This window comes from Thermothelomyces heterothallicus (assembly GCF_042370625.1).
Source record: "Thermothelomyces heterothallicus CBS 202.75 unplaced genomic scaffold P884_scaffold_27, whole genome shotgun sequence".
Taxonomy (NCBI): domain Eukaryota; kingdom Fungi; phylum Ascomycota; class Sordariomycetes; order Sordariales; family Chaetomiaceae; genus Thermothelomyces; species Thermothelomyces heterothallicus.
Genome location: NW_027192588.1, coordinates 73,947 through 96,095, shown reverse-complemented (window position 1 = coordinate 96,095; position 22,149 = coordinate 73,947). Strand labels below are relative to the sequence as shown.

At 58.9% G+C, this 22,149-nt stretch overlaps 8 protein-coding genes across 8 annotated transcripts; 4 read left to right on the top strand and 4 right to left on the bottom strand.

Annotated features, from left to right (window-relative positions):
* Positions 1-446: 446 nt before the first annotated feature.
* Positions 447-1,737, top strand: P884DRAFT_314678 (uncharacterized protein; the record flags this gene model as incomplete). The annotated part of the gene is made up of 4 exons (XM_069445245.1): positions 447-525; positions 613-838; positions 904-923; positions 1,094-1,737. The coding sequence occupies 4 exons, from the start codon at positions 447-449 to the stop codon at positions 1,417-1,419; spliced, it is 651 nt and encodes a 216-aa protein (XP_069294549.1). The 3' UTR covers positions 1,420-1,737.
* A 12-nt stretch (positions 1,738-1,749) lies between these two features.
* P884DRAFT_280155 (ARS binding protein 2-domain-containing protein) lies at positions 1,750-3,887 on the bottom strand (the record flags this gene model as incomplete). Its single annotated transcript, XM_069443406.1, has 2 exons — positions 1,750-3,426; positions 3,486-3,887. 2 exons carry the CDS (start codon positions 3,885-3,887, stop codon positions 1,750-1,752), a joined length of 2,079 nt encoding a protein of 692 aa, XP_069294548.1.
* A 1,108-nt stretch (positions 3,888-4,995) lies between these two features.
* On the top strand, positions 4,996-6,842 carry P884DRAFT_332048 (mitochondrial carrier domain-containing protein). The gene is made up of 3 exons (XM_069445758.1): positions 4,996-5,459; positions 5,540-6,288; positions 6,374-6,842. The coding sequence occupies exons 1-3, from the start codon at positions 5,368-5,370 to the stop codon at positions 6,496-6,498; spliced, it is 966 nt and encodes a 321-aa protein (XP_069294547.1). The 5' UTR covers positions 4,996-5,367; the 3' UTR covers positions 6,499-6,842.
* On the bottom strand, positions 6,843-9,898 carry P884DRAFT_249811 (Mak10 subunit, NatC N-terminal acetyltransferase-domain-containing protein). The gene is made up of 7 exons (XM_069440617.1): positions 9,602-9,898; positions 9,385-9,522; positions 9,241-9,308; positions 9,047-9,175; positions 8,765-8,995; positions 8,252-8,713; positions 6,843-8,201 (listed from the first exon to the last, which is right to left on the bottom strand). The coding sequence occupies exons 1-7, from the start codon at positions 9,618-9,620 to the stop codon at positions 6,933-6,935; spliced, it is 2,316 nt and encodes a 771-aa protein (XP_069294546.1). The 5' UTR covers positions 9,621-9,898; the 3' UTR covers positions 6,843-6,932.
* A 631-nt stretch (positions 9,899-10,529) lies between these two features.
* On the bottom strand, positions 10,530-13,055 carry P884DRAFT_280152 (Metalloenzyme, LuxS/M16 peptidase-like protein; the record flags this gene model as incomplete). Its single annotated transcript, XM_069443405.1, has 7 exons — positions 10,530-10,616; positions 10,701-10,815; positions 10,946-11,034; positions 11,478-11,567; positions 11,629-12,461; positions 12,527-12,701; positions 12,798-13,055. 7 exons carry the CDS (start codon positions 13,053-13,055, stop codon positions 10,530-10,532), a joined length of 1,647 nt encoding a protein of 548 aa, XP_069294545.1.
* Positions 13,056-13,441: 386 nt separating this feature from the next.
* On the top strand, positions 13,442-16,282 carry P884DRAFT_230278 (RNA polymerase III subunit RPC82-domain-containing protein). Its single transcript, XM_069439783.1, has 4 exons — positions 13,442-13,578; positions 13,675-13,737; positions 13,818-14,591; positions 14,651-16,282. The coding sequence occupies exons 1-4, from the start codon at positions 13,570-13,572 to the stop codon at positions 15,815-15,817; spliced, it is 2,013 nt and encodes a 670-aa protein (XP_069294544.1). The 5' UTR covers positions 13,442-13,569; the 3' UTR covers positions 15,818-16,282.
* Positions 16,283-16,654: 372 nt separating this feature from the next.
* Positions 16,655-18,033, top strand: P884DRAFT_208944 (mitochondrial carrier domain-containing protein; the record flags this gene model as incomplete). The annotated part of the gene is made up of 7 exons (XM_069438909.1): positions 16,655-16,718; positions 16,793-16,830; positions 16,932-16,973; positions 17,063-17,310; positions 17,381-17,558; positions 17,628-17,882; positions 17,947-18,033. The coding sequence occupies 7 exons, from the start codon at positions 16,655-16,657 to the stop codon at positions 18,031-18,033; spliced, it is 912 nt and encodes a 303-aa protein (XP_069294543.1).
* Positions 18,034-18,641: 608 nt separating this feature from the next.
* Positions 18,642-21,755, bottom strand: P884DRAFT_332042 (uncharacterized protein; the record flags this gene model as incomplete). Its single annotated transcript, XM_069445757.1, has 2 exons — positions 18,642-21,464; positions 21,560-21,755. The coding sequence occupies 2 exons, from the start codon at positions 21,753-21,755 to the stop codon at positions 18,979-18,981; spliced, it is 2,682 nt and encodes an 893-aa protein (XP_069294542.1). The 3' UTR covers positions 18,642-18,978.
* Positions 21,756-22,149: the final 394 nt, after the last annotated feature.

Below are 22,149 nucleotides of genomic sequence, written 5' to 3'. Positions count from 1 at the left end.
AGTTATCAAATGTGCAGACGGGGGTTCCCGCGGGGTGGGAGGGCGGGTGCTAGCCCCCAACTTGCGAGCGCGCACCTATACTGTGTGCACTGGTGTAAGCTGGATCAGGGTTAGGGGTCCCAGCAACCTGGATCACGGGATAGGCAAAAAATATCCCAAGAATAAAAAGCACTGGCTCGTGGTGGAGAAGTGAGAAATGAAAAGAGAAAAAAAAGAACATACAACACCCGGCATTCGCTGGTCGTCACCGACCCAACTACTACTCGAGCCCTTGCCTGTTTAACTAGGGGAGAGCGGACGGGATCCCGTGTTTTCAGGCAGGTATGGTCGTATGTACTAGACGACAATTGCGAGACGCATTATATCGGGGCCCCTCGCTCCCTTTAGATAGGTTCCCTCGGCGCTAGCTCGTCTTTGCCGTCTCGCCCCGCCGTCGTTGGCTGAGGATGGCTTTCTGCCTCCGAGCTCGACCCGGACGGTTGCCGATGGGCGAACGTGTCCGGCGGGAGCTCATGCGGTCCGTCGGTGGGTGTCTCCAACTCGTGCAGCCCCGATTGCACGCCCTCTGGAGAAAGAAAGAAAGAAGAAAGAAAGAAATCCCATACCGGGCAGATCACGCACCTGCTGTGGCCGTGGCGGTTAGGGTTGTCGCCCCCCTGCCGGTCGGGGGGGGGGACCCGGGATCCTCGAGATACAGAGTCACCAACCCCGAACTCGGTCGTGGTGGGCTTGCAGAAGTAGTCCACCGCGTGGATCTCGGGGGGGCGACGCCGGGCGCGGGAGCATCGTCAGGCTCGCGCAAGAACTGTCACTCGCACTTGGTTGTGGGGCGGATTTCGTGACAGTAGTAAACCCATCGAGTCAGCGCGGGGTTCTATCTGGCCCGATCTTGCTTGTGTTCAGGGGGCCGAAAGACGGTGGTGGTAGGTAGGCACGCGTACCAAGCTCTTGTGCTGCCGTCATAGAACAAGGTATTGGAGAGACATGTCGTCAGGACTCTGCACTCGCTGCTGAGCGGACAGCAGGTGCCACGGCCGTCGGACACGGTGCGGCTCCTTTCATTGTTGCATCTCAAGAGCGTACCTGGTTCGAGGAACCCGGGCAGCCAGTCCCAGTTGTTTTGAGTGGCGGGAAGGAGGGGCGGTCTCTCGGAAGTCCTACGTCGCGGGGCTCGAGGAACACGTGTATGCGTGCCGAGACAACTACTTCTCCGACATAACGATCGCCTCGACGACCACCACCACTACCACGGCGTCCAGGACGAGTCGCCCGACCGGTAGCCCGGACGAGGAGGGCAGCGGGCCGACGACAACGTCGGGCGCCGCCCCGGAACCGACCGGCAGCCCCGACGGAGCAGCCCATCGCGCGGCGCCTGTTCTTTTGGCGGCTGGCGGCTCGGCGGCTGTTCTGCTTGTCTGAACATCCTCATCGGGAGTGCAATGAAATGTTGGAGTGGTGGGAAGCAGACACCGAGACAGTTCGGAAACCTACAGGGTACCTAATAGACCTAGATGCAAAAAGCAACTTGGGCAGCCTTCTGTCTGAACTGTCTTCCGATCAGCGGGCCTGGTCTCATCTTGGGACAGCGGGCTCACTCAAGCCTGCCATTCCGCAAAGAAAGCACGACGGCAAGTTCGCGAAAGGGATGGTTCATGTTTCCCTTGTTTGTTTTCCCGCTCCATATATCAAAAAAAGGAAAATAAAAAAGAATGGGTATCCGCACTAATTCGCTAGAAGTGGTAAGTTCGTTCAGCTCTTCCTGACCGATTCGACGATCTTCGACTTGAGCCGCATCAACTCCTCGTCGCGCTGCCGCAGCATGGCTGCCACCTCCTGGTACTTCCTCTCCCAATCCTCCACTTCCGACCCGGCAGCCCCGTTCCGGGTTGCGGAGCCGGGCGCCGCACCTTCGTCTTGTTCTCTCTTCTTCCACTTCGCGTGCGGCACCGTCTCCTCCATGGTCCAAGTCCCCGCGATACTCCCAAACCGCAGCTCCCAGCTCGTCGAGTACCGCGTCCGGTCGGGGAGCTCCTCCAAGCGGGTGACGCGCATGCTGTTCTTGGGCATCAAGAGCCCTCCTCCGACGAGCCCGGAGAGGTTGATCAAAAACGCTTCCTTGCTTGGTGCGGCCAGGAGCAGGTTCTCCACGACTGTCTGCGAAATGGCCAGCGCCTCATCGAGGCCGCACGGCGGTATGCGCGACTGGTTCGCGTCATACCACTCGGCCTCGAGGAGCTTACTCACAAAAAGAGCCTCGACTTCGGCCACGTTGGTGCGGTCCGTGGAGGCTGGGCTGAAGATGGGTTGCCGCCAAGAGGCAGCGGCGCTCGTTGCCCCCGAATCCACGTCGCTCGCTCCTGGGATCGGACCACCGGAAACGGTGGTGCTAGTTTGGTTCGCCTCGGGCGGCCGGGATGTGGTCCGGCTTTGATGCGGCTCGGGCGCCTGTCCGTTTACCATCACCGCGGGCGGCGTCGCCGGTTCTGGGAGCGGGGGCGTGGCTAGCCGAACTTCACCTCCCTTCCGTTCCGGGACTTGCAATGACAGCATCCTTCGCTTAGCCGGCCGAGAGGCCGCCGACTCTTGTATGGGCGAGAGAGTACTTGTGTTCTGCTTCGGCTGCGGCGGGGGCGCTTGCGGACCTGCGGGAGACGTACCTCCCGGGGCCACGGTGGCCGAGGTTGTCGCACTCGGATGGCTCGTAGGCGCGGTTGCCGAAGAGTCGGGTGCAGGACGCTGGTCGGGAGTTGGCGAGGGGAACCTAAAGACGGGCCCGTCCGATGTTGGAAACGCCGAGAACGGCCCCTCGGCGTTGCCTCCGCGGTTGATAGGCGGCCTACCTCGCGTCTTACCGCCTGCGCCGAGACCCCCGCTTCTCCAGGCCGACGACACCACCTTGGCTCCGTGTCGTCTGCTTGCCGATTTTGGCTTGGAGGGCGTGATGGCTGACTTTGGCTCGTCCGCCCAGAACGCGTTCCTGGATGATGGGGTGATTGCGGACTGCGGGACCGGGTAGGCCGACATTGGCGTTTGGGCGACGTCGTTGCCCCAGCTGGGTGCGGACGGGTGCAACCTCGAGGGGTCGGGCACCGGCGGGAACAGAAAGACGCTACCTCGCCCGTCGGTTTGCGCCGTCCATGGTTCTGATGTGTTGGCCGGCCTGCCACCGCCAGCCTCGTCTCTTTGCGGCGACGGGCGCTGAGGGGGTGACTTGCCCGGTTCCTCGTCCTCGGGTTTCCTTCGGCCCCGGCGCGGTTTGATCTGGGGCAGGAGCGCCCGCAGCGCCATGTCATCCTCTGCAGCAACACCGTCCCGCTCCAGCTCGGCGACGGGAATATGCTCGGGCGGGATCTCGGTCCAGTACGGAGACGGGCGGCCGATGAGGTATTCGAAAAAAGCATCCACGTGCATGGAATGCATCCACCTCTAGTCCTGGCATGAGCGAACTCGACCGCCGCCAACAGCGAGGGACAGGGCCGACCTACCTTGAGACGGACAGCATACTGCTGAATCTTTTGTGAGCTCTGCCCCTTCTCCTGGTCTGGGGGGTCGACACCCAGCTTCAACGCCAGCTCGGCCCATGTCTTGAGCTCCTTCGTCTCGAGCTGCTTGATGAGCTCGAACAGGGCGTAGGTGCTGAAGCTCTTGCCTCCGCTCTTTGGAGGGGTGCGAAAGGCCTCCCGCAAGGCGGTCGAGTCAGTGTCGGCAGGGACTGCCGGGTTGCAGTAGAGGATGAATGCCACATAGGCATCCTCTATCGAGGTGGCGTCCACGTCCCGGTCTGGCAATGCCCGCCGTGGCGGGGAGCGCTGATTAGGGGGTTGGGCCGCCGTCGGCGATGAAGCCCTGGAGACGGTAGGCTCGGTTGGCTGATGTGTCGCGGCCATTTCTCAGTCATCTGAGCTGCAACGATGTTGGGAGAGGGGCTCAGACTTCGTCGAGGCGAACGGCATGCCCATCTCTGGTTGCGCGTGTGCCGCCCTCACTGCTCGGCTTCTTTCTGTCCTGGGAATTCAATCTTGCAGCTTCCCCTAAAGAGTCGGGCGACAAGTCTGGGTTGTTGGCATCCGTGTCCCGGGTTCTGAATCGCGCATGGGATGAACCGGAGCCACACAAAAACGGCCGACTTTCGAATCAATGTCGCGCCAAAATCCTGAACCAATTTCAGACCTTTTTGACTCGCCTTTTCGCATCCACCGATGAGCTCAGCAAGCGCGCCTCAACATCCGCCAGCCTGCGTTGGTGACGAGATTCGGCGAACCGCTGTTCAGCCATCCTGTTGCGTGTTTCGAGGAGCGATGCGGGCCGCGTCCAGGCGTGTGCACCGCCGTCTGGGGGGTTGGGGTCGGGGAAAGAAGCCAAAAATAGACTCTGCAAAGCAGTCGGGAGTGTGGGCGTGGCCAGTGTTGCGCACAGTATTATGCACCGTCTTCCACAGTTCCAGTTGCGGCTAGCTGCCCCGCGTCGGTCACATGCAGAGTCGGAGATCCCCAGTCTTGTGAAATTGCCTGTCCGCTAAGTTAACCTGGAAAGCCAATGGCAGCTCTGGCAATCCGTAGTGTACCACGGCGTAGTACGCAGTAGTATACTCCTTTCATCTTGCCCAACGAATGGCTCTCCGCGCGGACGCTTCAGAAATCGGAGCAAAACACGTCTTTCAGGTGCGTCAGTTTCATTGCTAAGCAGGGCATCGGCGCATTGGACCTACTTGCATATGTAGGGTATTTGTATGTGCAGGTCCATTCTCTAGCTTGGTACCTTATGGATTGCATCGCAGGCAGTTAAAGAGCCAACGCAAGCAGTCTTCTCTAGCCGTAGGTATTTGGGCACAGATGCTCTGATGGGCTTGTTCTGCTCAATTTGTGCTGGATATTCCCCCCATTTTCAAGATTACAAAGACCACGACTTTCACATGATCCGATTAGGTGCCGCGACAATCCCCCGGCAAGAGACGGCAGCGATCCAGTGACGTCGCTGGTCCGCCGGGTGTTAATCCCTTGCCATTTCCTTGGCTCCCGCACCCATCGGACCTCGGTAGCGGCACTTTGCTGGAACATCGCAACAGCAAACCGCCCCGAAATTCAGGGAGGCCCCGAATGAACGAAATGGACCGTGTGTTGTAAATTGGACTGCGGCTCCGATATTCATTTCTCCCTCTCGCAACCTGAACCATATACGATATAATCCAAGCATTCCATCTGCCGGGCGCGGATTTCTCGAACCTCTTTCCAGTTTCGCCCACGCTTCGGAACCCCGCTGGCGCCCGCCATTGACCTCCTTGTGACGAAATTTGCTTGCCAATCTCTCTTTCACCAACTTGACCCTCCCGAATTCCCGTTCTCCCGTCACACTCCAAAACCGGCCAAAATGTCCCACTCTAAGCCTGTCCTCCCGCAAAACGACAATGTCGCCCACGCCCTCGCCGGCGCTGGCGGCGGCATCCTGTCCATGGCTCTGACGTATGTCCCTACCCTCGGTTCCAGCGCCGACGGCGGCGGCGGCGGCGGCGGAAACTAACATTTTTGTGCGCGTGCCACAGCTACCCCCTCATCACCCTCTCGACCCGGGCGCAAGTCGAGTCCAAGCGGGCCGAGACCGCCTTCCTGGCCGCCGTCCAGAACATCATTGCCCGCGAGGGCGTGGCAGGCCTCTACTCGGGCATGTCGTCGGCGCTCTTCGGCATCAGCGTGACCAACTTTGTCTATTACTACTGGTACGAGTGGACGCGCGCCTTCTTCGAGGCGGCCGCGGCCAAGGCCGGGCGCGCCTCCAAGAAGTTGACGACCGTCGAGAGCATGATCGCGGGCGCCATCGCCGGCTCCGCCACCGTCGTCCTCACCAACCCCATCTGGGTCGTCAACACCCGCATGACGGCGCGCAAGAACACGGCCGCCGCCGACAAGGACTCCCTCCCCGGCCCGGCGACCGGCAACAAGGTGGACAAGAAGCCGAGCACGATCGGCACCCTGCTCAACCTGCTGCGCACCGAGGGCCCGCAGGCCCTCTTCGCCGGCGTCGTGCCCGCCCTGGTCCTGGTCATCAACCCGATCCTGCAGTACACCCTGTTTGAGCAGATGAAGAACGCCGTCGAGCGGAAGCGCCGCGTCACCCCCACCATGGCCTTCTTCCTTGGCGCCCTCGGCAAGCTGTTCGCCACCACCGTCACCTATCCGTATATCACGGTCAAGAGCCAGATGCATGTCGCCAAGGCCGGCGAGAAGAAGGAAGGCGTCATGGAGGCCATCAACCGTGTCATCAAAGAGGAGGGCTACGCCGGCTTGTATAAGGGTAATTCCTCTCTCTTCTTCTTCTTCTTCTTCTTCTTCCTTTCCTGTTTCTCATTCCAGATGGCTGACCCAACTTGTCATTTTAGGCATCGGCCCCAAGGTCACCCAGAGCGTGCTGACGGCCGCTTTCCTGTTTGCCTTCAAGGACGTGCTCTACGAGTACTCGGTCCGGCTACGCGGCTCTGTGGGCAGGAGGACTGTTGCCGCCTAAGGACCGAGCCTGACTGGGAGGAGCCTTCCCCTCCCCCCTACCCCCCCTTTTTTTTTCCGTGGGTACTCGATGATTACTCCACCGTATAGGATAAGGATATCCAAGACACCAAGGAGACAGCACCCTCGAAGCACGGATAGTATCCTGTGCCGCTGTAGTCGTGGAGACGGAGAGCTCAATTCGTGGGCTGGAGGAATGGAATGTGCGGAACTGAGCAGACAAAGCGGTCCAAGTTTGAACGATGGACAATAATGCTGTATAACCACGCATTGAAAACACTGTATCTTTTAGTTGCAGGTGGGGATGAGGCGGATTGGAGGATTTGGGAAGCAATGACAGTTCGTCTCGAGTGTTGTATCTTGCCTTCTTCTGTTCCCGAACTGCTTTCGTTCCTCGACGGTTGCCCCTTCTACCCACTACTGGGCTCCCCCCGGCTACCTCTCCGTCACTTTCGGTACGATCCACCACTCATGGTACCCCTCCTCTGGGCGCGGCACCTGCACTTGCAGCCGCCCCCCAACGCCATCATTGCCAGACCTCTCAGCAGCGGCGACTGCAGTCACTGCCTTTTTGACCTTCGACACGGCCATGCCCAGAGCAGTAGCAGCCTTGCTCCACCCCTTGACGCTCTCCAGCCACCGCTCATGCGAACCCACAGCGAACGCCTCGATCGCGCTCATCTTGGCCATGACTTCCAGCCCGGCATGGGCGTGGGCCGCGGCCGCGGCCGCATTGTCGAGCAGCTTGATCGTCGGCGTGTCAGGTTGGTTGACAGCGTGCGAGAATGCCTCGAACGAGGGCAGCTCCGGCAGGCCGATGTTCGCGAACGGCTTCATGCGCACCTCGTAGCGGAGCGCGTCCGTTCCGTAAGGCCGTGGGGGGCGGGGGATTAGGCTGAGCCGCTGAAGGGCGATGTAGATGTCGCAGAAGGCGGCGGCCAGCTCCGAGGTGAGTGCTGCCTCGAGGGTGGTGACGTGGAGGTAGGACTTGGAGCGGGCATATTGTGGGCTGGAAGCGGTACTCGCGGCTTTGGCATTGGAGGCGGTAGTGGCGGCGGCGGCGGATGACGTCTCGAGGCGATGCGTAGTAAAGAACTTGATGCGCTCGAGATGTCGAGCGCGGGTTTTGGAGAGGTGGCTGAGGTACCAGTACATGCCTGCGAGTTCGTCGTGTTGGTAGATTTCGAGCTCAAAGCCAAGCTGAACGGTCCACTCCATCAGGCGGAGCTTGTAATGGTACGCCCAGGATGACAGCGGGAGGGAGTGGCTGGCTTCGTCTCCAGATGGCGGGTACACGAGGGGCTTCTCCTCGGTCTGAAGCTGAAGCAGCTGGTCGATCTCCTCCGCGTCGGTTTGAACCATTTCCCAGTCCTGCAGGGAGTGGAAGAGGGTCCGGCGGACGCGGCAGCGGTTCTGGCAGAAGGCACGAAATATGTCGAGGTAGGACTGCGCGGCTCGCTGGCGGAAGAGTTCCATCTGGTGAGCTATTGCGTAGCGTGGGTGGTGGGGTGCCTCGACAGAGTCGTTGGCGGGGTCGAGGAGGAGGCTGCTCGGCAGAACCACGATGGACAAGTCGTCGTCGAGGACCTGGCGAATGCTAAGGCGGCCAAGAATAACCATGTCATGAAAGAGAAAGTTCTGGAGGATGGACCGGATGAACACTAGCGGCTGCGGTTTCTGAGCTTGAAAAGTGAGGACAAAGTTCTGTGACGTGTGTCAGAGTTCGTTCATGCCGGGAGGAAGGCCGGGCCTACCAGTAGGCTTTGCGAGTCGGCATAGTTGAGGACGTTGAGCACATTGAGCCCGTCAGCTATCAGCTTCTTGAAGTGCTCATAGGTTTCCTTCGGGCTCGGCTGCACGATGGGGCGGGGTGGCATGGTACTAGCAAGCCTTCGTTGGATCTTGGTGCTGAACGCCTCCGGAACGGGCTTCCCGAGGTGGCGGGTCTTGTTGATGGCCTCCCAGACCCCTTGCATTTGCGCCCAGGGCAGACTCAACGACTCGGGATCGCTACGCAGCTCGCATAACTCGATTGCCCTTAGGAAAGCGGTTCTCAGCTCCAGACGAAAGCCCAACGCGTGCGCCATCTCGTCCGTTAGCTTGTGCCTTATGTCGTAGATAACATTCCGAGCCTCGATGATTTCATCACGAATTTCATATCGGTCTATGGACTCCAGGAGTGACCGGTTGTACGTATTTGTCACAAAGTCCTCTTCCTACTCGGGCATTAGCGTCGCTATTCAAGGCGTGCTCGAAAGAAATCTTACCTCATAGGAGTGCTCATGCTTGATCCGCTCGTTAACGTAGTAGCATGACTTTAGCAATCCCAGGCAATAGGCCCTGAGAACGCGGTGCATGGGATCCCGTGAGCAGCGGTCGCCGCCATCCCTTACGAAGTCGGCATCTCTCAGCGCTCCTGGATTCGGATTTAGCATCTTCTCGACGTAGAAGCTCGTGAAGAGCGTCTGGGACAGCGGGTAGCCAAGGTGCCATGCCATCTGTACGTGGTTAGATTTGCTTGCCGACAGTTGTCAAGAAAGATGGCCAACCTCCAGGCACAACAGCTGGTCGATGATGCCCACCACCTCACTTGGGAGGAGAGGACGGGCCACATCGTAGTCGTCATCGAGGGACTCTCCAGGAGCTAGACAACCGCTGTCCATCTTGGGGTCCATGATCTAGGCTTGCTCAGTGTGCAGCTCAGGGAAGCTCAGGGGAACTCGGCTTTGAAGAGAAAACGCACCTCGAGAGCCCCGACGGACTCAAACAAGCTGAAAAAGCCATCCTTAATGAGCTCACCAGGTTCCAAGGCTGTTAAGGGATGGAGCGGCAATTGTCAGCATGGGGTCGAGTAGGACAAGATCGCAGCCCGAACGCTCTGGCTTACTGGCAGCGGCGGACAAGAATTTTTGCGTGATGTCCTGGGCCACGATGCCTTCGCTGGAAAGGGGCGGCGGCGGCGGTTCTTGAGAGGCGTCAAAGTGCGGGACTGGGGTTGGGTCGTTGATGCTGAGGTCCATGAGTTCTGAGCATTTTGACCAGTCGTCAGCAGTTAGACTCGTGTCACCCGAGGGCGAGACATCCTGATGAGCGTCTTCGCATACCCTTATCCAAGGGTACCATGATAGAGACCCTCTTGCGTCGCGCTCGTTCTCTCTGCTTGCCAGGCTATGGCGAATGAAGTGCCCGAAGCGCCCTGAGATCGTGTGTCGCTTCAGCCGCCGGCAAGTGGAGGTACACGCTTGCACTGTACAGTGTTTCCTGCTTCGGCTTTGAGTACATGCAATACATGCAATCGCCTCGAAAGTCAGTGGGGCATAGATATGCCCAGCATCAAGCGGGACGAAACTGGGACAACGGCTCGACCGTAGTGTTCCTCTAAAACGTCTTTTGGTGGTCACAAAGTAGAGGTGAACAATCCGCGGTTTGCTAAACGCATTATTACCATAAATGGATTATACCTCCGTACAACGGTATGTTTGCGGTGTCGTTGCAGAAGTCAGGTTCTGGAGCGAAAAGAACTGTGCAAAAATAGGAAAGTGGGCAAGTCATCGAAAGAATACAGCTCTCACCACTTCTCTATGCCACTGATTTAGTTGGGCGACTTTCGAGCTTCACAATCAATCAAGATCGTCGTCATTGGGAATTGAGACCCTCTGTGGCAGGGCCTCCGAGTGATTGAAGCCGCACGCTGCATTTGCATCGCTCAGCTTTCCGCACTGACTCCAGACTGTGGCATGTACGGGGGGATATAGATAAGTTCGACGGACGGCTCTGTCAAATCTGCTCATGGTAGGCAGATATTAGGAACTCTCCTCCGTCCCACGACACAACAGTAACGGCGCCGTACATGCTTGGAAGCTCCTTGTCAAGGTTCTCTATCGAGTCAACCCCAATATGATACAGTCCTAACGCTCACAGATGCCAGAAACAACGGGACCCTTGTTGTAGGCCGTTCTTCCAGTTTAACTCTTCGGCCCAAGAGAGCCTCCTCTACCGCAGCCCGTCGCCCGTCATCGTATCCCTTCCGACTTAAGCGGTACCACCGGTCGCAGCGCTCTCAACGGCCGCCTGAGCATTGGCATCGGCCAGGTTTCTCAGCTCGCCCTGCTTGCCGTTCTGTGATCGGAATTCGCGAAAGAATCGGTGATCAGTCGGTGTTCCACTCGTCCGATGCTGGGCCCCTTCACAGCTCTCACTTACCGTCCACTTTGCAAATCTCAGCTCCTGCTGGCCTCGGCGCTCAGCCGCGAGTCTCTTATCCTCCTTCAAGCTGCGGCGCAGAGCGCGGGCGGCGACCGCGAGGTAGCGGTTGTAGCTGTGGGAAATCGCAAGGTTGCGTTAGCTCCTGCCCTTCCTGCCGCACGTCTCTCGGCCGCAACCCGTCCTCCTCCGCACCGTAGCCGGTAAAACAACGAGGAAAGTAGGCAAGGGGACAATTGACTCACGTAATGCCAGCGGCTTTCCACGCGAACGTCATTTTGGCGAGTTTGGCTGGTTGGCTGGTTGCACTGTCTTGCTGGATCGGGATCCGTTTCTGGCGAGAAAAGGCTCGCGCACCGACCCGAGAAGCTCCGCTCAGCTTTCAAGTCACGTGACACAGCGGACTCCCTGAATATCGGCTCTTCCGCTTCGCTCCGACCGGCATTGCATCACGAACATTGATGGCAGGACAACTTCGATGGCAACGGGAAAAAGCTCCTTAGCCGGCGATGGATAGAAATGAGAGCAGCATACTTTGACAACAAATGAGTTCATGATACACAGCGGCACGCACGCACTGTCCAAACTCCCACATATGCCAACACATACACCCCTCCTCCTAAGCTCCGCGCTTGTGTCAGACATAGGAAACCGAGTTAGGTCTAAAGATCACTATATGCACAATGTGGTTACGAGCCACGAGTTTACGACGGCGGAGGCTGTTGGTACATTTCCCGCTTTCCCCCTTCTCCGGTCTACAAAACTCCCCGCCTATACCTTGAGCCCAAGGTCCTCGGCGAACGGCAAGACGTGCAGATCGCCCACCGCCGCCACCGATGCCTTGCCCTCTAGTAGTGTCTTGGCCGCCTGCGGAAGCTGGTTAGCGAAATGCTCGTACCCAGGGCAAATGTACGTTGAAGACACTCACAGCCTTGAGCTTATCAGCAGTCACGGCCTCCAGGGCCTTTACCGTCTCGGCAACCTTCAGCGGCTGGCCACCGTGGATCAGGTTGGTGCCGGCGTGCAAGAGACCAGTGCCAACGACCTCGCCGCCCGAGAGCAGGTTGAACTTGGCCTTGGCGATGGCCTTGACCAGGTTCTCCTGCGAGACACCACCCTCGGCAACGCTCTTGAGAGCCTTGACCGACTCCTCAGCGGCCTTGCGAACCGCAGCGGCCGGGCCGTTGATCTGGATGGTCAGGAGGCCGGCATCAGAGTAGGCAAAGTTGGTGGCCTTGACAGTCGAGCCTGGAGCGGCAGTGGCAGCCTTGGACAGGAGCGAGAAGCCGGGCGACCACTTGATGTTGGACTCGCCGCCGAGAAGCCCGACGAGAACGGCAGTCTCGGGCTGGCTGGAGCTGAGAGCAGCACCGGGGAAGGAAAGCACCATCGCGTTCCGGCCGGGCCTGGCGATCCGCTGCTCACCGCCGTAGTACTTGGAGGCGGCGTTGGAGAGCGAGGACGAGGACTGCGCGGGCACCGCCTTGAAGAAGGGCTCGATCCACTTGGAGAGGCCGGCATCGCTGGCGCCGTCAGCGACCACGGCAATGTTGCCCTTGGTGAAGGCAGCCTCAGCGAAAGCAGCCACCGAGTTCTCGTTCAGGTAGGAAGAGATGGGGGTGCTAGGAGTCGGGTAGAGAGGGGCACCGAGGCCGGTATGGAAGGCAACTGAGTGGGCAGCATCGAGGGCGATGGCGGCCGCGTCGAGCTTGGCCTGCTTCTGGTGGATGACGTTGACGACCTCCTCGTGGTACTCGTGAGCTATTCACAATGGTGAGCACAAGCCATTGTCTATGCGACACGACGCGAGGGGCCCTGTGACGCACTAGTATACCGTGTCTGCGAGAGCACCTCTGCGAGGAGCTCGGTGAAGTAGGGGAGGTCGTCGCGGAGGAAGTTGGCCTGGAGAACAAGGGCTTCCCGGGTGTGATACGCTTTCAATTGGCCGCCGAGCAGCTCAACCTCGCGGGTGATGCGAAGGGCGGAGCGTTTTTGGGTGTTCTGTCGACGAAATGTAAATTAGCTCATCTCCGTTGTCGATACGCCAACGCGGCCTTCCTCGGCCAGCGCCGCAGAAAAAAACCAGGAAAGACCTGCCTTGAAGGCAAACTCCTCCAATCCGACCGTCAGGCCTGGGAGAGGCTCGTAGCGGGTGCCGGCCTTGGCGACGACGGCGAGGCGGGTGGTCGGGCCATTGTCGTCGCGGGAGGCAACCTTGATGCCGGCGATGGTGGTCGGCTCGTAAGATGGCTTGGGCGAAGCAGCAGCCGCAAATCCGCGCTGCGCAAGCTTCGCAGCTCCATGGCGGCGGAGAGCCAGCTGGCTGCCCCTCGACAGAGCCGGTCTGCAAATCATGGTTTGGAGGGGGGAGGGCCGTTTGTCGTCAATTGACAATTCTGAAGGTGCAGCACACTGCGTGAGGGAGCTCTTGTCGACCTCAGCAACGGTTCCGAAAATTCCCTGGGAGGTTCCCGGTATGACGGAAAAATTGGCTGTGCCGAGCCGTGCTTCCGGCTCAGTCGAACAAACTGGTGCACTGGCCCGAACTAACAATGCCAGTCACCCAGCAGAGCGTCAGCATTGAACCGCAAGCAGCGATTGGCCAGCCTCCTTTTGGACATGCCCCGCGCCCGCCGCCCAAATTTGCCTTTTTGGATGGTGACTCGATAGTGGCCAGCCTGCCATCAAAAATTATTGAGCTCGTTCTCCAGTCCCCCACCACGCAATTCATTTCCTTCGGGCGCTGCACCTTACATCCGTCGGGAACCTTCAATGAGTCTCCGGTAGCAACCGTGACAGCTCTAGAGATAGTGAGAGGATCTCTAGACGCTAACACTCAAAACTCAACAACGGTTCCCGCGCCGCCGTCATGTTGGTGGTGAGTCGGCCTTTCGCGTCGCCGGTCGCATACTGCATGTCGCGGGCGCACGACCAACCAAATTATGCCGGCTCGATATACTGACTTGAAGGACAGACAAAACCCGCTGCAGAGCTTTGCGCTCTGCTCGTTGATGAACTCCATGGCGAGCTCCCTTCCGTATGTATTTGCTGACGTGCGATGGCTTTGTGAAATCTTGCGCTCGTGTGCCCGACACTAACCGAACCGCTTACCCCCAGAGAATCTTTGCGATGCTCCTAAGCAAAGGCCGCTCGACCGTTCCCCAGCTTTCTCAGTATACATCTATGACGCCGCGCCAGGTTCGCCATGGTCTTGCTGTGCTCCAGCAACACAATCTGCTCTTCTACCATGTTGACCCCGGCGCTGAGTTCGCATACTACGAGGCGAATCCCGACCATGCCTACAACCTAATCCGCAGTGGCAAGATTCTTGAAATGATCGACACCACTTTCGGAGCCCCGGCCAAGGACGTCATGCAGAGCCTTCTCCTCTCGGGCCAGACAAGGATATCGGATCTGGTCGCCGCGTACCAGGATAAGATTGAGCAAGCAAATAAGTCAGCGGCTGGTGTTGGAGATGAAGACGAGGCCGCGGCCGAGCCGAACGGTCTACATGGGGATTCTCAGTCGTCCAAGAAGACCGGACCGTTAGTCAAGAGCATCGCCCATCTCAATAGCATCATCTGTCGGCTGGTGGAGGCCGAGCTAATCGACGTCGTCCATGCCAAGTCCTTCGAGAGCCCGGAAGATGTTCTCAAGAGCGTCGAAAAGGAGGTCATGGACAAATACTTTCCCAATGGAGTGAAGGGAAACAAAGCCAAAGCGGAGCTACAGGAGAGGATCGCTGAAGGTCTGCGCAAAGTTCGCGGCGAGTCCAAGTCGCTCAAGCGCAAGCTGGAGCAGAACGGCACGGCAGCGAAAAGGCGGAAGCTCATGTCTGGTATTGGCGCGGTGAACGGTGTCCAAGATGAGGATATGGACCCTGCGCTTGATGTGGGTGGCATTGAACCCTGGGTAGCAGGGTTTGGGATCGCGATACTGACTGTTTGCAGCCGAGACAAGTTATCCGGATAAACTACGAGAAGTGCCTCGTCGATCTGCGCAACCGACGGCTGGTCCAATACGCAAGCGACATGATTGGCGAAACCACGGCATATGTTTACGGCATTTTGCTAAAGCTGCTCACTAAAGACGTGCCGCGTTGCCGCTTAGATCCTGTGCTGGATTCCGAGGACGACAATGACGAGGGCGAGAAGGGCCCGGGGTCCGTCACGACCGAGCAGATTCTCGACAATTTGAAGACGTCTGTCGACCTTTCTCTGGGGATAGGGAAGGCAGAGAGAGGGCACATTTCCTCAACCGCAGCTGAGAAGATCGAGCGGTACCCGCCACAAAAGAAGGTTTTGATTGAGGAGGCCGAAGTAGACGGTGAAGCCAGCGCGGACGAGGACGAAGGCGACGACGAGTCCAGCGAGGAGTCGGATTACGACTTGGATTACAAAGCGCCGACGACCAACGGCACCAACGGTGTGAACGGGACGAACGGCACCAGGGTCAAGTTTGAGGATGCCACAGCAACCAAGGAGCGCCGAATGGACCGGCCTACTCAGCTCCGGCAGCACCTCCTCATCCTTGCGGAGAGCACGCAGCGCTTTGTGCGACACTGCGGTCCGGACGAATGGACGGTCGACTTCGACCCCGTCATGAACTCGTTGCGCGAGGCGGAACTTGACTCTGTGATTGAGCGTACATGCGGCCGGCAGGGCCTCCGACTGGTGCGCATCTTGCGTGCAAAGGGGAAGCTCGACGAAAAAGCGCTCCCCAACGTGGCGCTCATGCGCAAGCCAGAGCTGCAGCAGAAGATGCTCGAGATGCAGACTGCCGGCTTCGTCTCGGTGCAGGAAGTCCCCCGCGACGTGAAGGCCGACGTCAAGAAGTCCTTCTTCCTCTGGTACTGCGACGTCGACCGCTCCCTCAAACGGCTACTAGATACGAGCTACAGGACGATGGTACACTGCCTTCAAGTTCTGGAGGCGTTGCGTCAGAAGGAACGGGACGTGCTGGAGACGACCAAGCGAACCGACGTCCGGGGCCGCGAGAAGGACATCATGCGGAAGTCATACTATGAGCGGTACTCGCGGTTCCTGGACTGCGAGCGGAAGCTCTTCGCGCAGGTTATGCGTATCGACGACCTTGTCTCGGTGCTCAGAGATTTCTAAAAAGGTCAACCCGTGTATCCGGGCGAGAATTTCTGTCTCTATTGGTCTTGATCTCGGTGGTTCATAAACACAAAACACATTGCATTTGCGGCGTGATCTGGTTGGAGCGGACAAAATATTGGGACCGGAACCTGGGTTGTTTTGACGGCATTTATCTGGCTGGCGTTTCTCGGCGGCTTCATTTTTGCATTTCTCATGGGTTGTCTCAAGGTGCCTTTTGGATTTGCAAAGATACAATGTTGACTGCTTCCTGGTGTTGATTTGGAAGGCGATACTGCAGTCCCGAGGCCATTCATTCAACTATCACCGCTAGCATTCTCCATTAGGTCCGCTACAAAGTGTCCATCGGCACAACGTAGTGTATATTGTATGTAATCCGTACATAGGTCGGCTGTGTACACAGCAAACGCGGCATGGTATGCATTGAGTTACGAGAGAACCGAGACCTCCGTAGTGTATGCACGGATTACAGATTACTGTATGCACCTACCGGATACAGTTCCGGATCTCGGCTACACGATAAGCGATAAGCACCAAGGACCTGCAGCTTTGGTCAGGGGTGGTTAGTTAGTGGTCGCGCGGCCCGCGTCTGGCCCCCGCTGTCGGAGCTAGGAAAGCGGACTCGAATATTTTTTTTTTTTTGAGGGATCGGGCGGTGACTGACCGAGAATAAGTCGGAGCAGCTGCTCTTCCCGACTTGTCGAGTAAACATCCCACCCACAAAGAGCCTTTCGTTAATTTGCGCTCGCCGGTCCCGACGCTTTCCCGTGTGTCAATTTGAGCCTGTGTTTTTGTTTCGTTGTTTTCTCATCAACCCACAAATCAATAACCGACAAAATGTCCCCTCCGATGGCTGGCGCGAAGGAGAAGGAGTCGAACCTGGCGAGGTTGTTGGGGTCCGGTATGTCGCATTGGGTTTTGTCTTGTGTTAGAGACCTCAATGGGATAAATGTTGACCGTTGCTGCTTGTTCTAGGCTCCGCCGGTATTGCCGAACTGGCGATCTTCCATCCCGTGCGTTCAACCCATTACGGCCGCGATGCCGGATTCCAGGGGGGACTTGTAGCGTCCGGTTGAAATGGCGGCCTGGGCTGACGTGGCGTGGTGGTGGACAGGTCGATACGATCGCGAAGCGTCTCATGAGCAACGAGGGAAAGGTGCGCAACACTTCGTCCCAATGGAGGAACTCCGTTAATGTGTTCAAGAAAAAAGAATTGGGACTGACTCGGCGACCCGCGGAAATTAGGTCAGCTCCCTGTCGCAGCTCAACACCGTCATCTTCAAGGACAAGGCTAGCGCGCCATTGGGAAGGAAGTTTGTCTCGCTTTTCCCCGGCCTCGGGTACGCCGCCGGCTACAAGGTGCTGCAGCGGGTGTACAAGTACGGCGGGCAGCCCGTGGCGCGCGACTTCCTCAGCAAACACTACGGCAAGGACTTTGAGAACGCCTTCGGCAAGAAGACCGGCAAGGCGATCATGCACTCGACTGCGGGAAGGTGAGATCCAGTTTTGGCTGGTTGGGGGAACGAAGAGGGGGGGCTTGGGCTGACAGAAGGCGATTCGCAGTCTTATCGGCATCGGCGAGATCATCCTGTTGCCGCTCGACGTGCTCAAGATCAAGCGCCAGACCAATCCCGAGGCGTTCCGTGGCCGCGGCATCTTCAAGATCATCAAGGATGAAGGATTCGGCTTGTACAGGGGCTGGGGCTGGACGGCGGCGCGGAATGCCCCTGGTTCTTTTGCGGTATGTGTTACACGCGTTTGCTCGCCCTCCCCGAGCGGCTCTTGACGTTCATATGCTGACCCGACCAAGCTGTTCGGCGGTTCGGCCTTCGCCAAGGAGTTCCTCTTCAAGCTGCAAGACTACAACAAGGCGACGTGGTTCCAGAACTTTGTGGCGTCCATTGCGGGCGCGTCCGCCTCGCTGGTCGTGTCGGCGCCGCTCGACGTCATCAAGACGCGCATCCAGAACCGCAATTTCGAGAACCCCGAGAGTGGCTTCCGCATCCTGAGCAACATGGCCAGGAAGGAGGGCCCCACCGCCTTCTTCAAGGGCCTTGTTCCCAAGGTGAGTCGCCCGCAATACTCGGAACTGATGGCAGAGCGGTGATGATTGACAAACGTACTCGCAGCTCCTCATGACCGGCCCGAAGCTCGTCTTCTCCTTCTGGCTGGCGCAGACACTCATTCCCGCCTTCGACACGGCTTTCAGGAAGTGAGCGACAACGGGCTATGACAGCCGTCCATGGAACGGTTCGTTGTGTTTTGAGAAAGGAGGGCGCGTTGACAGCTGGCCCTGATGTATAATACATGGCAACAGTGTATGGTCGGAACGGAGTCTTTGTTTTCGGCGTTGTGGGGAGGAGCAAACGACAACTCTCGATGCGAGAGAGTGACGGCCGGCGGGTGGGATGGATACACTCTCGTCTAATTGCTGTTCGGTACGCCATACGGCTTGGCAAGCGGTGCGTTGCCTTCTGATTAGCGAGCGAGGGGTTTCGTCAGTCGCTCTTGTTTAATGAGCGCGCTAGACCACTTTGTAGTAGATTATCATTTGTCCCTTCTCCGTCCACCTGGGCTCGCTGCTCAGAGGTGTTCTGCTGCTGCCCCCCCCCCCTCCCTTTCATATATCTTTTTTTGGGTTTTTTTTAGTGGGTAGGGTATTTTTTTTTTTAAGACTTAAAAAAAAAACCCCCCCCCGGGGGGGGGGGGGGGAAGAGAAGGGGCAACGAGATCATTGGCAGCCGGCTGCTTTGAAACATGTCTACGGATTAGGCGGCGAAGAGCAAGGCCTAGAGGACTCTCTCTGGAGCGGATTTGAGCTCAGCTTGCCATACCTGTCTCGTCCATCAACTTAACGGGATCACACAGACTATAGCCTCCAGAGTGATCACGAGTGCATGCAGCACTTTACAGGCGTGATCTTTACGCTTAATGATTCCTTGGTGGCGGCTCTGTCTCACCATAATCGATCAGACACAACCTCCGAGAGATATTACCCAGGCTGACGCGCCCGCAACTCACTCCTGAACACCATCTAAAAAGACGCTACCATTGTCTATGGTTCCCAGCAAAACAAAAAGAAGGTAAGAGAGGGGGAAAAAAGGAGAAAGAGAAACGGGAAGTGGAGGGAAAGGGAGAGGAAGAAGGGGGGAACCACTTTGCTAACGCCAGTATCTCGACTGGTGATAGGCGCCCGCCCCGTCCACTTCCACCTCGAGCCTCCCACCCCAATGGAAGTGCGGCGGACCCCACCTGACCTGCTCTCCCCTCGCTTCCGCCTCTTTCTTGGCAGCCTCGTACGCCTGGCGGGTCCGCGCTCGGTACTCCTTGATGGCCTTCACCACATCCCTCATGCCCCTCAGCTGCTGCCGCGTGGGTACGGCGGGCCCCGACGCTCCGGCGGCGGCGGCGGCCGCCGCCGCCGTGGTCGCGGAGACGGAAGGGGAGGGTGGGGGACAGAGGATGCTTGCCCACGCTGGCCCGAACAGCAGCTCCCCCGGGGGCACGCCGGCTCTCACGTGGCACGGCGTCGCGGGGACCGGGTCGCAGCGCAGCTGGGGATGGGCGCGGAGGAGGCGGGCGTACTCGCGCACGGCGGGCGGCGCGCTGCCATCATCGCGGTCGCCGGAGCCCTCCTCTCCACTCTCACCCCCGGCCCCCTCCTCCTCCTGGCGGTCGGAGGAGTAGCCGGCCCAGACGAGGGCGGAGAGCGGGGCTGCGCCCTTATGCCAGGTCCAGGAGTGTGGGATGCGGACGTGATTCAGTTGGCGTTTCGGCCATTCTGGGCTGTCATGATGATAATGGTCCGGATGTCTGGGGAAGACGGATGTTTCGTCCGGGCATACCGTGGCAGGAGCGACGGGGGCGGGAGCGTGGACGGAGGAAGCGGGGTGAGGTGGGTGTGATCTGGCCGACTGGGATATGCGGGTTGGTTCTGATTCTGAGCCTCGTGGATTCGGCTCTGGCTCGGGATCATTCGGCGGCGTTGCCCGTGACGCCGCCTTGTCGGTCGACAGCACGGATGACCAGCCCGAGTCGCCAAAGAAGCTGAACTCTTTGGTGGCGTCCTCCATGACTGCCGCGGCGTCAAAGCCGAGCTCGAGGCCGAAATTGTCGCGGGGCAGGTCCTCCAGAGGGTCAGGATCGAACTCGAGGCGGATGTGCCGCAGCCCGAGCAGCGTCACCGGGCCGTGCCGGCTGGCCGATTTGGTGTCCTGGATGGCCCGCTCCTGTATCGAGGCGAGCTTGAGGAAAGCAATTAGCTTGTCAATGAGCGGCCCCGTGGAGTACCTAGGAATGCGCGTCAGGACGAGCGACTGCAGCCGGGGGTTCATGTCGGGCACAAATGCCTCGGGGTATGCGAGTTCGGCCCGCGGGAGCAGCTGCGTCTCGGCCACCCACATGTTCGCCATGGGCGACAGGCGGTCGAGGGACAGAGTCAGCAGTTGCGTGACCACCGAGTGGTGGATGCGCAGGACCTGCAGGTTGGCCGAGAATACGGGACGGAACAGGTGGGCGCAGCCGAGGGCGCCCGACAGTCTCGCCTTGGACAGCCAGGAGGGCGGAGCGGCGTCGGGGAGCTTAAACGAGACGGAGTCACACTCGAGGCGCTGCAGCTGTCCCGGAGAGGAGCGGATCGTCCTGGAGAGGCCTTCGGCTGAGACGTTGTTGCTGCTCAGGTACAGGTGGGTGATGCCATGGGGTGCTCGGCAAACGTCTGCTATCTGCACGGATTCCAGTGGAGGGCTATGAGAGCCGACGCCACCAGAGAGCATGGCCTTGACGGCGTCTGCCGAGTCGGGCAAGATCTTGACCCGGCCGTCTAAGCGGGGGGCAATGGTCGGATGAGGTCCAGCCTCGTCGTGGGCAATGTAGCACGGGGGATCGGCAATATGTCTGTGAGGGTGGCTAAAGTCGGCGCTCCATTCCGACTCGGTAACGGTGCAGAATGTGCCAAACGAGGGGCTGCTTGTTAAAAGCGATGCGATGCGGCCCTCGACAGAGTAGTGGTCTGTTCTTGAGGTCTGTGAAGGGAAGGAAAACTGGTTCAGGGCATCGAGGGCGTCATCGGTGAGCTTGTTTCGGCTCAGGTCAAGGCTCCACAGCTGCTCCCCAAAAGTCTTGAAGAGAAGGGTGGCTGTCGCGTCATCCATCTCGCGTCCCCGCAACTTGAGGATACGCAAGCCGGGCAGGTTGGCTGGGCTCAGAGTCCGCTGGGCAAGCGGGTGCCTCAAAGAGCCCGGCATATCGGACACGTCCAGATATACGAGGCTCTTGAGGTACGGGCTTGCGAAGAAAGAAGGAGGCAGCGCGACCTGGCACCGGGCAGTACTCAAAAGCAACGGCGGCTCAAACGGCGGCTGAAACGGCGGCGGCTGGTCAGGGGTCAGCGGGCTCCCCGGGGGCTCGTGCGCCAGGTTGGGATATCCGTCGAGCAAGATGCACCTCAAGCGGGGAAAGCTGGAGGCAATAGAGAGGAGCAGGGAGGAGAGGGGAACGGCGCCGCCAATGCCAGCGTGGGCAAAGACGGCGTAGTCGTAAGACTGGGAGACCCATCGCGTGTCAAAGGAACGGACAAGATTGCCCGGCGTGGTCGCCCGAACGCGCGTTTTGACATGGCGCATGAACCGAATCAGGCACCCAGGATCTGGAAAGCGGTCAGAGAATGCACATGCACACGAGGGGGACAAGTGGTTTGGGATGGGATTCGGGAGGACTAGCCGCAATGTGGATTTAGGGAACGCATGACGGCGAGGGGATCATTCCAGAGACGTGGGGCGAACTGGCGGTAGAAATGCCGCGAGACGAGGCATAGACTCGCGTAATCGTTGATTCGGACGTACGGCGCAACGAGTGCAAGCCAGTCTGGCCGTGTCGTGGCCGCTCGGTAGGACGGGAGGTCGACCACGGCATCTGCAGTGCGTCGGGTGTGCTCCATCACGCCTAGGCACACAGGGGCAGTTGTTCATGCGACCGTTTTTCTTCTTTTCTTCTTTTCTTATTTTCTCTTCTTTTTTTCCTTTCCTATGTTTAGAGTACGACTTGCTACATCAGTCCGAAGGCTGCTGTTGTTGCCGCGCTGCTGAGCTATTGAGCGGCTAGGTTCCGGCTCAGAAGTGCGTCTAGTTTGGCGAGCGAACCGGGCGAACTCCATCGCTGACCCGACGCACGATGCGACCCCTCAAGGCGCAGGCATCAGCTCAGGCGTGGTCGTATTCAGAACGATTGCCGCTTCGCTGAGGCACTTGAGGGGGCAGCGTATGTTGCTGGGAGGACCTTGGAAGTATCCGCTTCTGGAAGTGGAAGATTGGAGAGAGTGGAGTGAGGGGTGC